Genomic DNA, 14,015 nt, shown 5'->3' with positions numbered 1-14,015 from the left:
AGGTAGGATCTGATCTTCATGAAGATGTGCAGGCAAATCGACAAGATGAAGCAATCAAGGCCACATGGACCTTGTAGGTTGGAGGTACTTCAAAAGTCATCATGGCTGGACCTGCCCTTTCAGATTTTTACAGCAAAGCAATGATAGGGTGTGATGTGCATTAGTAAAACAAAGATTTATAGATTGAAACACCATGACACACAGATTCATACGCTACTCTATTCTGTTTGTTAAACCGAAGGCCTTTACTCCATTGTCAGTGTAAGGAAATTGTGTAATTATAAATTCAGTGCATTGAACAGATGTCATATTTACACATTCTTTCATATAAATTGGAAGATGGAAATTAATTCCATTTGAGATTATGTTTGGCATTTAACACAAACACCCTGCAAATAACACCGCAGGAAACAATTGCAACACTTTCGGTCCTGTGACAGATGAATGAACTCATGAAAGGAATGAGGGTGCAGTGAGTGGGATGTAGATCACTAATGAAGAGGATTTGGGCATGATGCCAATGAGGAAACAGTGAGGGACATACAGAATGTGGACAAACATGGTTTAGAAACAAAGAAAATACAGAGTATGTGTCCATTTTGCCAACAGTGAAAGGCAGCGTATAAAGACAGAATCGCTTGTGGAAAATGAATGCATGCATACAATTTTAAACAGATTTAATCTAGCACCATGGTTTCTGTTAAAAGGCTTTCTTGCAAAATCCTGGCCATGAAAATAAAGGACAGGAACACAGATGAGAACTTATTCAGGGGAGCAGTATCGGCCGGCAAAGAGAATGGTTTTGGTGGAGTCATGCTGGATGAAGAAGAGGAAGGGGTGGTCTGCGTTGAAGATGACAGGAATCTTTATACTGCGAGTTGACACAACAGCACCAGTGGCAGCAGCGGCCTCAGTTCCCTCCTCATTCACGTCCACGAAAGCTTTGTGGACGACCTTTGACAGGTACAGGTCGTTGGCAGGAGACATGCCTGTCAGCAGGGGAGAGACAGTCCATCACTTTACCACCCACACTATATCAGTTTGGAAGAGCGATCATTTAAAGCTACAGTTGGTAACTTCTATAAAAATACATTTTTCTCATATTTGCTGAAGAATAATAATCATCACTAATGTTTTGAGTTGGAAGCTTCTGTTAAGGTGTGGTGGATTCTTATGCCCAGTCTGTGAGCTTTTATTTAGACCTCAAGTCTGTTTTTACATACACACATAATACACACATAAACACAAGGCTGTTACCTGGTAACAAGGCACTGAAAATGTATTTTATCCACATTTTGTATCCTAGATGGAGCAGTGTGGACTAAGAGTCCAAGATCAGCTCACTCTGGACCAGTTTAATCCCTCAGACTCTCTCTCAGCCTAGACAAGGGGTTATAAGTACCACCGGGAGGAGCCAGAGGAACCTGATTTCTCACACATTAATCGTCTCATGTACTACTGTCAGACTGTCAGATATGTAGTGACAGGTTCAGCAATATGAGTGTTTGAGTTTGAATGTTTTTGCACTGCACTTCTTATGAATCTCTAATCAAGCTATTACTGTTATGTCTTTTCTTGGATTGTCTCTAAATGATGTTTAAATTTCTGTGGTGTAAGTGGTGCTCTTTTATATGTTTGTTAAGTTGTGCTGATAATAGGTGCTGTAAGTGACATTCACTGCCACTAGAGGTTGCAGTATAGCACTGGCATGTCAGACCAAAACAAATGTACGCTTTGTTTCCTCAAAACATGGAAACAAACCGCAAATGTAATACAAAAACCTAAGGAGGGTGTTACCACTCAGCCTTCCCAATTTTTCCCAGTGGTCGCTCATTGTATTGCTGTGAAAAACTCCCCTGCAGCCCATAAAACATTGTTCTTGTAAGAATTTTTGATCCATGGAGGTTTCATATTCGTAAAACCGAGAAAAGCAATTTAAAAATTTGACATTGTTGCAATATAAAGTCTATGAGCTGAGCAGGAACTCGCTGGTGGGGACAAGCAGGGAAACGCTACTGAGTATATTCAGTTGTTCGTATATCCAAGAAGTACACCCAGAAGCTAGAAAGCTTTTTTTAGTCTATGAGCCAGGTTAGCAATTCTCACTGGACTGAATGGGTGCCATCTTTGTGTGCCGTATCTGGTTCCTTATACTACTATAATAATATAATCTATGGAACACACACTGTTCACTAAACACTATGTGAAAACGGAGGCAAGACAGACAGAAAGGAACTCACGCACTAACATGCACGTTTCCTGACATGCACAACTGTTGTTTGCTGACATCTAATGAGGCTGAATGTTATATATTGCACCTTCAAAATAATTACGCAGTCTATACATTTATATCATATGTCTTACCGGAGAAGTCACTCTTTGTGACATCAAAAGCATCCGTCATGCCCATGCTGATCAGGACATTGTTCAAGTCGTACTTCTCCTCCATCTTGAATCGAGGCAGGCTCACTTTGACCTCCTCTTCCCTCATCTTGTTTGGCCCAGTCCACTCCACAAATTTCTCATAGGTCAGCTCACTCTCCAGCTAGTGTGGATACAGTATCACTTATTAGTCTGTCTCTTTAACATTTATATATGTTTCCTTACTGTATGTATGCTTGTGTCCTACCTTCTCCAAGCCTGTGGTGTCGTCCTCTATCTCATCAGGTAGAATGATGACCATACTGAGGTCCTTCCCTTTATAGGGCATCATGAGGACCTGTCCAGAAACATTCTGGTTTTAATGTATTTTCATTTAAACATAAACAGATTTGCTCATCCTAAAAGACGGGTCTTTATTTGGAGAGAAAAAAGTCCCAGCCTTTATTACTTTAGTAGTTACGTCTATGGAAATACCCTTCGTAAATTGCACCCCCTTTTGAGGAACCTCAGTCAACAGCCTCTTTCCTTGTTTCTTGCACTTAGATATGCTACGTGCTGTGCTCCTCTATACTGAAAAGAACCAACAAAGAAAAACAAGTGCTAGCCAATCAGAGTCAGAGTTGGGGGGGACCATGACTTTGCTTTCCTGGGGAGAAAATGTTTGCTCAACTGTTATTGGAGAGCAAAAAGGGCAGGACTTAGGAAGGGTCAATTGTTCTTTGGATAATTGTAAATCTGTCTTCCATATGTCATTATAATCAGTTTTTGAATTATTTAAATATCAAATTACATGGCAAACAGAAATGGACAAAACCTTACTGTTGAAAAACATGGACATTACCTTACAGCTGACCTCAGGGATGGAGGCGATAAGAAAATCCTGTTTTTGGTGCATCAGCTTCACCGGCTTAGTATTGTTCTAAAGACAAAAGGAAACAGAACAGGCACTTTTGCTCTTGAGTCAGTAATTCTCTCAAAGCTCGCACACCCTAAAACTGTAATACATTGACCTTTGACATTCTGTCATCATGTCATACACATCACACTAATAACCTGAATAAATTAGTATATTTATAGTTTTCTATCACTTTGGAGCCATTGAACATATTAATCTTAATAAGATCAGAGCTGGTTATTTTCAAAATGTATTCTGATACAGTTCTTAATTACCTGTTAAAAAAATATAGTCAGTAACCTAATCCAAGCATCACAATATCAGTAATGTAACCTGATTACTTTCCATTACTTTTGGATTACCTCAGTGCCAAACATGCTCAAATTGTTTAGCCTGATACGTTTTCTGTTCGTTGTTAAGTTTATTCATTGTTTGTCCAGATATTCCTTTCTTTATTATGCACAAATACACGTCTAGATTCATGATTCAAATGTCCTCTACCTGAAGTAAACTGCCTTAAACTTATTCTGGGACTTCTGTTTTTACCCACACACCATTACAGTCACATGACTAATAATATATGAAAAATGGTAATTTATGCTCCCAAATATTAGTGATGGCCAGTCAATGACATATAATAGAAGTGGATAGGATCACAGTTCCCCAAAAGTGAAGCCAAAGCATCCTGGTTGTCCCCTGATGGGAGGCTGCAGACAGTGTAAGTCATAAATCCCGCCTACCAATATTAATAGATAGCACACGGGCCGAACTAAAACATCAAAGTAAACATGAAATACATTTTTCCCAAAGATGGCCTCTGTCATTTTAGGTAGTTCTTATCATCCTGATATTTTTTCTGATCATTTTGATTGATATATTTCACATATATACTATGTATATTTACTTTCTTTAATATATTTGGTTTCTTTATTAATATACTATGCTATATACTTCATATATCTGATATCTATTTTTTTTATTCTATATATACATACAGTTACTCCTTCATCTCTAATGTGCAGTTATCCTCTACAATACACTGTACATTTTTATCTTTACTGTAAGATCAGCCTGTGTAATATCTTCATACTGTGAAACCATCCTGTGAATTTCTTCTGTGAATTATTACTATGGCAATAATTATTTAGATTTTCTTTTCTTTTTGTGTAATGTTACACATCATGTGTGTACAAATATCCTGTACAGTTTCTAATACATATATCCATATGTTTGTATTAGTGAAAGGTTTACATAGTGTGAGCTGCAGCAAATCAAACTGGTAGATACAACACAATGACATTTTCACTTCGAGCTGTAAATTTCCATCCAGCTAAATCAACACAGTTTTGTAACGGTCTTCTATCAAAGTACACTGTACATGGCAGAGACTGTATCACAGACCTCATGTAAACTGTGTCCTATCCAGCAAAATCACTCCATAAACCCAAAATGCTGCTTTTGTTCCTCCTCCATTCTTAAGCAGCGTTACCTTGTTTATTCTAAATTCAGCATCAGTAGTTTCAGCTTCATCAAACTTGGTGTCCCAGCTGCCTTTGAAGTAGATGGCATTGACCAGCACCATCCTGGTCATTTCGGTCAACACTCCCTCGGACAGCAAGTCCTTGATTTTACCTGGTGAACAGTAATGAACAAGGCCATCATCAACGAGGAAGACTTTCTTTCAAGAAAGACAGTACTTCTGATAGATTCTACTGTAGGAAAAAAAAAGTGTCACTACAGGGCAGAGGGACTATATGTACTTTTAATTTTGGGGTGAATTGTCTCTATAAGGATTAAGGGCAGAGTGAGATGAAGAAGGCTTGGCAAGGGGCCCTAGATGTAGCTCCCAATCTATGTATTGATGAGTGTGTGTATGTTTATGTGAGACCTACCTTGTGTCTTTTCCTCCACCCAGCCATTGATGTTGGTCCTGGCTCCATTAAAGTTTGTTTTGAAGTCCTCGGGCTCCAGCTCAGCGCTGTAGTACTTTTTGGTATCTGCCAGGTACTCCTTAAATCATAAATAGCACGTCTGAATATGCATACCACAGTTAAATAGTCACATTCGCCAATAAAGGAAAAGGACGCTCTTATTTTGAAATAAAGGCAACATTAGTAGAGAGCTGAACTCAGTCAGTATGATTGCCTGAGGGCTGATCATCTATTTGCCTCATACGTTTAGCTGTATTAACTGTGTTAGCTGAGCAATACATGTATTTGCTTGTTTGTTTTTTACTGCAACTGCATAGCAGGATTTGATTGGTAAGAAAGATGACATAAGTAAAATATACTGTGCACACTTTAACACTGAAATGAAAAACTTTAAAGTGTAGCTTCAGTATTTTTGAACCCTACAGTTGGTCCAGTACTGATGGAGAGTGCTGCAGGCGTCAGAGGCGACCTGAGCAACAATTTAATCCTTGTGGGCACCTGCACACTGTCAGTGCCAATTACTTGTTTTTGTCACTGACAGGCTCAGATTGTTATTTTAAGCATCTGACACCATTATGGAAAAGATCGCTACAGAGATGGACCTTTTGTTAAAACGTAAGATACGTTTTGTTGAACCAGTTTCATTGCTCTTGTCAAACCAACCAGACTCCCTTTACAAAACTCTAATTTTAACATCTTCATTGTTGTCCACTTCATTCAAACTAGACAGAAACAAAGTAAAACATCTTAAGTTCATCTTTCCACCGTTCCAACAATCACCAACAAAGAAGCAGCAGAGAGAAACAGCATGTACAGCTAGAATATTTACACATCTAACGCAGTGATTCAAGGGCTCATTTTGACCAAACAACCAGAGTTGATCATTATGGAACAGTGGAAAGATGAACAAAGGTGGTTTTCATAACTTTTATTTTGTTTCTGTCGAGTTCAAGTGATGATGGAAATGGTAAGAGTACAGTTTTGTAAATGGAGTCTGGTTAGTTGAGGAAAGAGCAATAATACAGCTGTTTCTGGTTAAGCAAAATATATTTTACTCTTTAACAAAGTGTATCTCTATAGCAACGCTGTCCATAATGCTATATAATAATAATAATAATCCGAGCCTGTTAGTGGCAAAAACAAGCACTTTTATTGGACTTTCTTTGACTGTGCATATTTGCCAAAAGAGATTATGTTCTAGCTCAGTTTTGCTTCTGCTGGCTCCATCAATACTGGACAAATTGTTGTACCCATTAGTCACGTGGGCACAAAAACATGGAGTTTTACTGTTCAGGTAGTTTTAAATAAACCCAATTAAGTGATTTCATTGAAAATCATTTATACTGTTTACAAGTAGGCATTTTTTGTCTAAATGGCAAATCTAAATGTCACATTTAAATGCAATGTTTTCTGGCTCCAAAACTTTTTGTTTGTGTCCATCTATTAGAAAGCAAATTGGGTTCTTTTAGGTAAAGGTAGCTGGGAATAACCAAGAACATTCACACATGAGTTTAATGCCATGTTATATTTATCCACAGGCCTAAATTACAGGGCAGCAGTTCACTCCCTCCTTCACCAATTAGTTGATTCAAGCTGAGCACGATATGTTCTCTCACACACACCTCAACAAACTTGTAGGACTTCTCTCCATACAGCCTGTTGGCGATGCTGAGGGAATACGGAGCATCTTCCTTGTTGAGCTTGCTCAGCAGTTGGGAAAACTTTGCGTGGATGTCATTTTCACTGTTTCTAGGTTTCAGGCACTGCAAAAGACCACAACCATAGAAGACCTGCAAGTTACAAAGACACACTGAGACAGTGATAGATGAGGGACAACTTTGTATTATGTTGATAGGAATCATAGGCCTTATGGTCAGCTTACCTGTTAAACGATGAGAACAGACAACAAAATCAGCTAGCACTGTTACAGTGAGCTAATCAATGAACCTATATTTTCTTTTTCTGGGCCAAAAATATAATTTCTGTTTCCTTGTTATCTGATGCTACTGTCCTTCTATATCACTCAGTTTGTCTGTGCTAATGTGCGAGGACAACATGCAATGCTGCCCAATAATAATGACATAAAATGGATGATCTTGGTGTCTGTTTTCACAGTTAACTGTAATTAGAGTGACCATCGGCAAAACCACCCACAAATGATGTATTTCAGAAGTTTCAGTTTCTCTTCACGACACCCCAGCACCTTTTGAAAAGAATATGGATAAGAACAAAAACAGACCAAACAGACAAACTACTTAAATAAATACACCATGTACAAGCTTTTGAAAAAACATTTACACACAATTACCCACTGCCTATCATTATGTTGAATTTTCCATCTGCAGCACAAATCTGTTTGTTTAAAAGCTTGAACGCTTCATATTACTGTTCATATGACCAAATTCTGATGATGTAGCAACATTTTGGAAATTGGCAAGCAAAGCAGTGGGATATTATGCGTGAAAAATGGTACCAAAATTGTAGATTTCCTCACCAGATGACACCACCAAGCCTAAAACATTTTTCATTCCTATAATTTTGGCTTTGTCAGCACCTGTTGCAGATACGCTGGCAGTCTGGAGCGCTGCTGTATCTGCTGCTGTATCATCCTTCGTGTCTCCATCTGCGACTGCATCTGTGACTGCGACTGCATCGCTGACTGCTCTTCTTCCTCCTGCATCGGCTCCTCTGACTCAGTGAAGGCGAGGACCTGGATGCAAATGGTAGCTTCTCTTATTATTTGGATCACTATTAAAGTTCCCATGAAGTCAAAATCAACGTTTTTTTTATTTCACAGTGTTTTAATTACATATGTTTTACACTATATGTCAGTCCCTCCAGGATTTTGCAGGCTGTTTTTTGGGATTGTTGCGGCCTAAAATGCCTGATTTCATGGATACATTTCAAGATTGTAATACTGAAGAATTACCAAGACGGTGTGATGAATCAAATCTCTTTACTTCATGCAGCATGGAGAGAAGACTCAAGCACAGTGTTCTCTGAAGGTCTTTCATAGTGTCTTGCCTTATGTACAAAAACAACAGCTGCTGATTCCATGACAATGTTGATTCAATAATTCTTTCTTCAGATGTTAACAATGTGTAAGCACAGCAACTTTTCTGAGTTCACTGTTCCGTTGATTTTACACTCAAACGTCAATCTTCCTTCCTCACAACTTAGAGACAAAGAATCCCATAATCAGTATATTAAATAATCATCAAAATCGTTCATCTTCCACAATGCATGTGTGTGTGTGTAGATTGATGCACAGGTTAGCCACAACTAAAATACTGGAACTGCACTCTTTGGAGGCAGGTAAACCTCTCTACAGCCTCACTGAATCATACATACACACCAAGGCATGCATGACATGTACAGGCAAGATTACACCAATATGTTAACATACAAAGTCAGAGTCGCTTATCAATACAATTCCACTGAAAGACTGCCAATGATGTAAACATTTACTCCCACTCCTATTGAAACTGTTAAGCTTATAACGTCACATCTCAAAGGAAAATATTGCATCATCAACATCCCAAGTCTTGACAGCTGGGAACAAGAAAAGGTGGAGTAAGCAGTTCTGGAGAAAGCTGATTGCTGAGTCTTATTGCCAGGACCATCCTGGGAATGACACTGAACAATTAATTATCTTTCTCTAGAACTGCTTACTCCACCTTTTATCAGTGATGGTAAGAGTCTTGAAAATCTGACCTGCGTGCTGCAAAGTTTGTTTTTTCATCCATATATAAAACGGTTTTCACTGGCCTGTTCTACAAAAAATGCAGATGAAAGGTTTGGATATTAATTCAAATTGTAGGGCTACTCAGTAGTGTTTTTTTTAAGTAAATAACTAGATTACATACTGTAATGCAGATTTTAGTAAGAGTAAAATTACAGACTTGAAAAAAATACAAGTCTACAAGTGCTGTAAACCACATTCTTCAATCAGTACTTGTCCTGTCATGTCTGTATCTGTGTTATAATGTTACAATGGTAGTTTGTGAATGGACAAAAATTTAAGCTTTGATGGGTCAGAGGAAATTATAAACCTAACTTAGGAAATTCTTCAGTCAGGATGACCCTGTAATAGCTAAATTCCTATCCTAAAATAAGATGGGTTGTTTTCCCAAATGTAGTTAGTTAGTAGGTTTCTGTAACACCAAAAATCATAAATGTCATCTTAAACAGAGAGTGTTTTTGCAGCTCTCACTCCTTTTTTCCTATACTGTGCTGTCTGCACAGTGCAAAGCTGTGTCATTACTGTACAGTACAATGTACAGTTTTTTAAGCTTTTGTCTCCTGTTGCTTTCCTTTATCACAGGCTATTTTTCTGATATGCATAATAAAGCCATGGATGGATTACCAAACAGACCCACCAGGCCCAGGCCCCAGAAGTCATTATGATAAGTAAGTATTTTATCTCCTCAGTTATATTATAGGACTTTAGAGGAGGGGCGGAGTACTCCCTCCAGTTTAGTTATTGTACTGTTGGCAGCCGCCTGTAGAGCCAAGTATCATCAGGGTCAGTCCAGTGTGAACATTAGCTGCAAGTAATTATACTTATTCAGTGGTAGAAGTATGCTTATACTTTTTATTTAAGTAAAAGTAGCAATACCATTCTGTAGAAATAATCCCTGATAAGTTAAATTCATGTATTAAAAATGTTACTAAAGTAGAAGAAGAAAAATATTAACAAAAATAAGTTCCTGTCATGAGCCCTGCGATGAACTGATGTATTAACATATAAATAATATTGTGGAGTGAAGTCACTTTTAAGTACTCCCTATAATGTTGGATTGTTGAATCAGATGCAGATTTTATAAGTTCATTACATGTTTCGTACGTAAATGATTTAATGCTGAGAAGAAGTGCAATAAAAAAAAGTGCAATATTTGTCACTGAAATTGAGTAAAGTGGAGGTATAAAGTAGGAGAAAATAGAAATACTCAAGTAAAGTACATGTAGTTCAGTACATGATTAAGCATACTTAGATACTTTCGAGCACTGAAATTCACTCAAGATGGGGCCATCTCACTCTCATTTTGGTTTTGCTGCATTACTGCTGCTCGTTTTTGTTGTCTGCCCCTCATGGGACAATGTAACTACACCTCTTCTTGTAACCTGAGTCAGAACAGAACAGATCCTTACCAGTTTTGTTGGCTCTGGTCGACAGAATGAGTAATTAAAGCATGTGTAGGCACCGTCTCCTGCCACACACCCTCTCCTGCCACACCTCACTCTGCCAGACAGTTCGGTTGAAGTTGTCCAGGTCAAGACTTAAAGGAGTAGCTCACCCAAAAATCAAAATTCAGTCATTATCTACTCACCCTCATGCCAACTGAAGGTCGGGTTTCTTTCTTTTGTTAGTCCACAAAACACTGAGTTTCACAGGAAAACAGTGTTGCAGAATCTCCCAAACAAAAAACAACTGGAAGGAAACATAAAATAAAACATAAAATGCCTCCATACTGCTCGTCTGGCATAATCCAAGTCTCCTAAAGTCCTGACATGCCGTTTGCACACTGTCACACCACACACACCCAGTTCAGACAGTGTGCATGTAAATGTGGCTCCAAGCTAAGGATCTACAGTGAAGATTCAGGCTGACATGGTGCAAATATTTGTCAACTTAGCATGTTGGGGCTTTTGAGACTTGGATTACACCAGATGAGCAGTATGGAGGCATTTTTTTTCCTGTTGTTTAGGTTTGGAAACTGTTCACCATTTACCTTCATTGTTTGGGAGATTCTGCAACACAGTTTTCCTGTGAAACTCCAGCAGTGTTTTGTGGACTAAAAACACTAAATCTCAGTCGGCATGAGGGTGAGTAGATAATGACTGACTTTTCATTTTTGGATGAATTATCCCTTTAAGGAAACAACGACAGAACAGAAACCTGTGACCCACACCTTTTATGTAATAACATTGTGGCACAATTCCAACCAGATCTATAGACTATGTGACATTGGCATGAGTGACCGTGTAAACACAAAACCGGTTCTAATGGGTGTGTCAACTCGAGAACTGCAACTTCTGTACTGCTGGTCTTTCGCAGTGTGTGTTGTACCTCTGATATTTGAGTGTGTGTGTTTCCTCTGGTCCCCATCATCACCATAGCCAGGGCTGAAGAGATGCTAAGCGGAGAGTAGAAGACATTTGCGGTCTTGTCGTTATCACTCAGCTTTTTGAACAAATCCAGACAGAAGGTGGTGTTGGCCTTGGATAGAGGAGTTGATGATGCCATTTTGTCTAATACAAAGAAAAGACAGCAGAGAATTATTCATCACATTACAAACTGTAGCACATCCCTCTATCTGACAAGTTACACCTTCCTATTTGGACAAGATTCCCCGATTATGTGACACATGAATGGTTTTTAGTTGAAATTTGTAGCCATCAATCTCCTTTTCAGCCACAGGTAGAGATGAGAATATTTCTTCGTCTGCATTCTTGCAATTTTCATGAGGATGCTCAAGGAGTGAGTGCTTCACTGAAGCTGAATGAAATCCAGGTATTTTGCTCTTAGTTTAATTTGCCAGCTATCAAAAATACATATTTTTCCTCTGGTCTGTAGTGCTGTTTATCCATCTAGATTGTTCTGGTGTGAGTTGCAGAGTTTTGGAGATCTCAGCCATAGAGATGTCTGCCGTCTCTCCAATATAATGGCACTCAAAAAATAATCCTTGTTGTGAGAAGTTTCATGTAACTAATTTCTTTCTACTAGAAAGCTAGATTCTACTGCAGAAAAAAAGTAGTCACTACGTGAAACATCTCACAACAAGATCTGTGGATTATTTTGAGTCATGATTTCTGGCAAGAGACATTGCTGTTGAGTTTTTCAAATGTGTTAGTTGGCACTCTCACCACCACAAGACTAGTGCCACTTACTATTGTAGAGAAGACAGGCATCTCAGCAACTCACACCAAAACAATGTAGAGGGATAGATGGCACTACAGGCAAGAGGTTTTTTTTATTTTGTGGTGAAATGTCCCTTTAAGCTGCTTTGGCAGCCTAGTAGCGCCGTTGGTAGAGTATACACCCTATGTACCAAGGCTATGAAATGCCTGCAGCAGCTGTGGGTGTGACTCCTCCCTGCAGCCCTTTGCTGCTGTCCTTCTCCTGCTCTATCCTCCCCTCCTGTCCTCACTGTCCTATCAAATATACATCTAAAAACTAAACAGCTCATGCAAACCTTTAGAAAACTCTTTTTACTGGTGTTTCATTTTGCAACTTTGCAGTGTCCTCACACAACCGTATCCCCTCCCAGACATGTGCAGACAAATTCCCATCATTCCCTCACCGTTATTTTTTAACTCACCAATTAATCGAAATCAGAATTGATTTAGAACTTTAAACAAAAGTTAAATGTCATCACATTCAGTAAAAACACACAGATATCGCTCATTTCTACTCAAACTCTGTTGCCCTTGGAAACCAGGTGAAAACAGCATAAATGAAGAACTGCTGGGTATTTAAAGCCTGACTGAAGCCTGTTATCTTTAGTTATCACTCTCATCAACAAAATCAAATACGCAGCCTGTACTTACTGTCAGACACTCTTCTTCACGTCAACAAGTGATGCAGAAGGATTCGGTTATAGGAAGACTTGTTTGAGCCACCTCTGTTTTTATTTTACGCTCTGACACACCCAAGATCAACTAGGTCTTGCCACAGCTTGAGAAAGTTTCTAGAAATCAACTCACTGAGTCAAAGACACACCCAACCATGTCATAGTTTGGGTATTGTCTTGTCCAATGGATGTGCACTGTAAGAGTGTGCTAACCACAGTTACCTCTCATAACCCTGAACAGAACTAACCGGTGACTGCTGAGACGAAGACAAAATAATAATCTCCAGAAACATCAGCATAGAAATGTGATTATCAAATTTATGAGGGCACTGGATATAGCCTAGGCCCTCACCAGTTCGCATTCAGAACCAACAGATCCACAGAAGAATGCCACCTCCACTGCCCTCCACTCAGTCTTCACTCACCTTGAGGAAAACAACACCTACACCCGAATGCTGTTGGTTGATTTCAGCTCAGCATTAAACATAATCTCCCCCATGAAGCTGGTGGGCAAATTTAACACTCTGGGCCTGAGCTTAGCTTGAGAGGCAGCTGGATTGGTGAGATCACAAGATCATGCAAGAATCCATCTTGTCTGCTGTATTTCAACCAGTTTCTAAGGACAATTTCCCAGATAATTCTGTGTACCAAACCATCTGACGTGTCAGATTCGGCCTGCGTGCCACATTCTGCAATTGGATATGCCCAGACAGTTTAGCAGGGGTGGATGGGGCCCACCACATCCCTTGCCTTGAATAAATAATAAGTCATGAAAATAAGTATAGTAGTATGGCACCAGGATGGTGGATACTTCTGTGTGTCTTGCTAGATGGCAACAGGGTGAACAAACTGGTTCTTTAGTATCGTCCTGCTTCCTCTTTTTTTCACCACAGCCGAGGTAGCTTCACTGGAGTTTTCAACAGTCTGCACACCACACCAAGCTGTTTGTTTGCAGGAGTTGTCTACTGTCTTCCTGAATCATTTCTGCAGATGCACAGCAAGATCATGGAACAGTCCAGGTTAGAGGGGAGGCTCTGAGACACTCACTAATTAAGCATTCTGACAGCATTTTAGTGTATGGATTCATTGAAAGATATAATTTATTAGGTTTGTGAGGTGTTTTATTTGGCCCTTGCTAACTTTAAGCCTAATTCAATTGCCAACTAATGGTAAGTCCCCCCCTGCACTTCAGATTGGTGGTCTCATCTCCTCCACTCTTGTGTTCAACACCGG

The 14,015-nt window shown here is 39.2% G+C and overlaps 1 protein-coding gene across 1 annotated transcript; it reads right to left on the bottom strand.

The window, feature by feature from the left end:
* Nucleotides 1-672: 672 nt before the first annotated feature.
* LOC146307306 (leukocyte elastase inhibitor-like) lies at nt 673-12,899 on the bottom strand. Its single transcript, XM_084747396.1, has 10 exons — nt 12,760-12,899; nt 11,279-11,460; nt 7,763-7,918; nt 6,831-6,971; nt 5,170-5,287; nt 4,767-4,909; nt 3,224-3,301; nt 2,630-2,719; nt 2,365-2,545; nt 673-989 (listed from the first exon to the last, which is right to left on the bottom strand). Exons 2-10 carry the CDS (start codon nt 11,453-11,455, stop codon nt 763-765), a joined length of 1,311 nt encoding a protein of 436 aa, XP_084603522.1. The 5' UTR covers nt 11,456-11,460; nt 12,760-12,899; the 3' UTR covers nt 673-762.
* Between the last annotated feature and the right edge of the window lie 1,116 nt (nt 12,900-14,015).

This window comes from Lutjanus erythropterus, chromosome 21, assembly GCF_056507025.1.
Source record: "Lutjanus erythropterus isolate fLutEry1 chromosome 21, fLutEry1.hap2, whole genome shotgun sequence".
NCBI classification, from domain to species: domain Eukaryota; kingdom Metazoa; phylum Chordata; class Actinopteri; order Lutjaniformes; family Lutjanidae; genus Lutjanus; species Lutjanus erythropterus.
The sequence above is the reverse complement of the archived record's forward strand: the minus strand, read 5'-3'. Positions and strand labels throughout refer to the sequence as shown.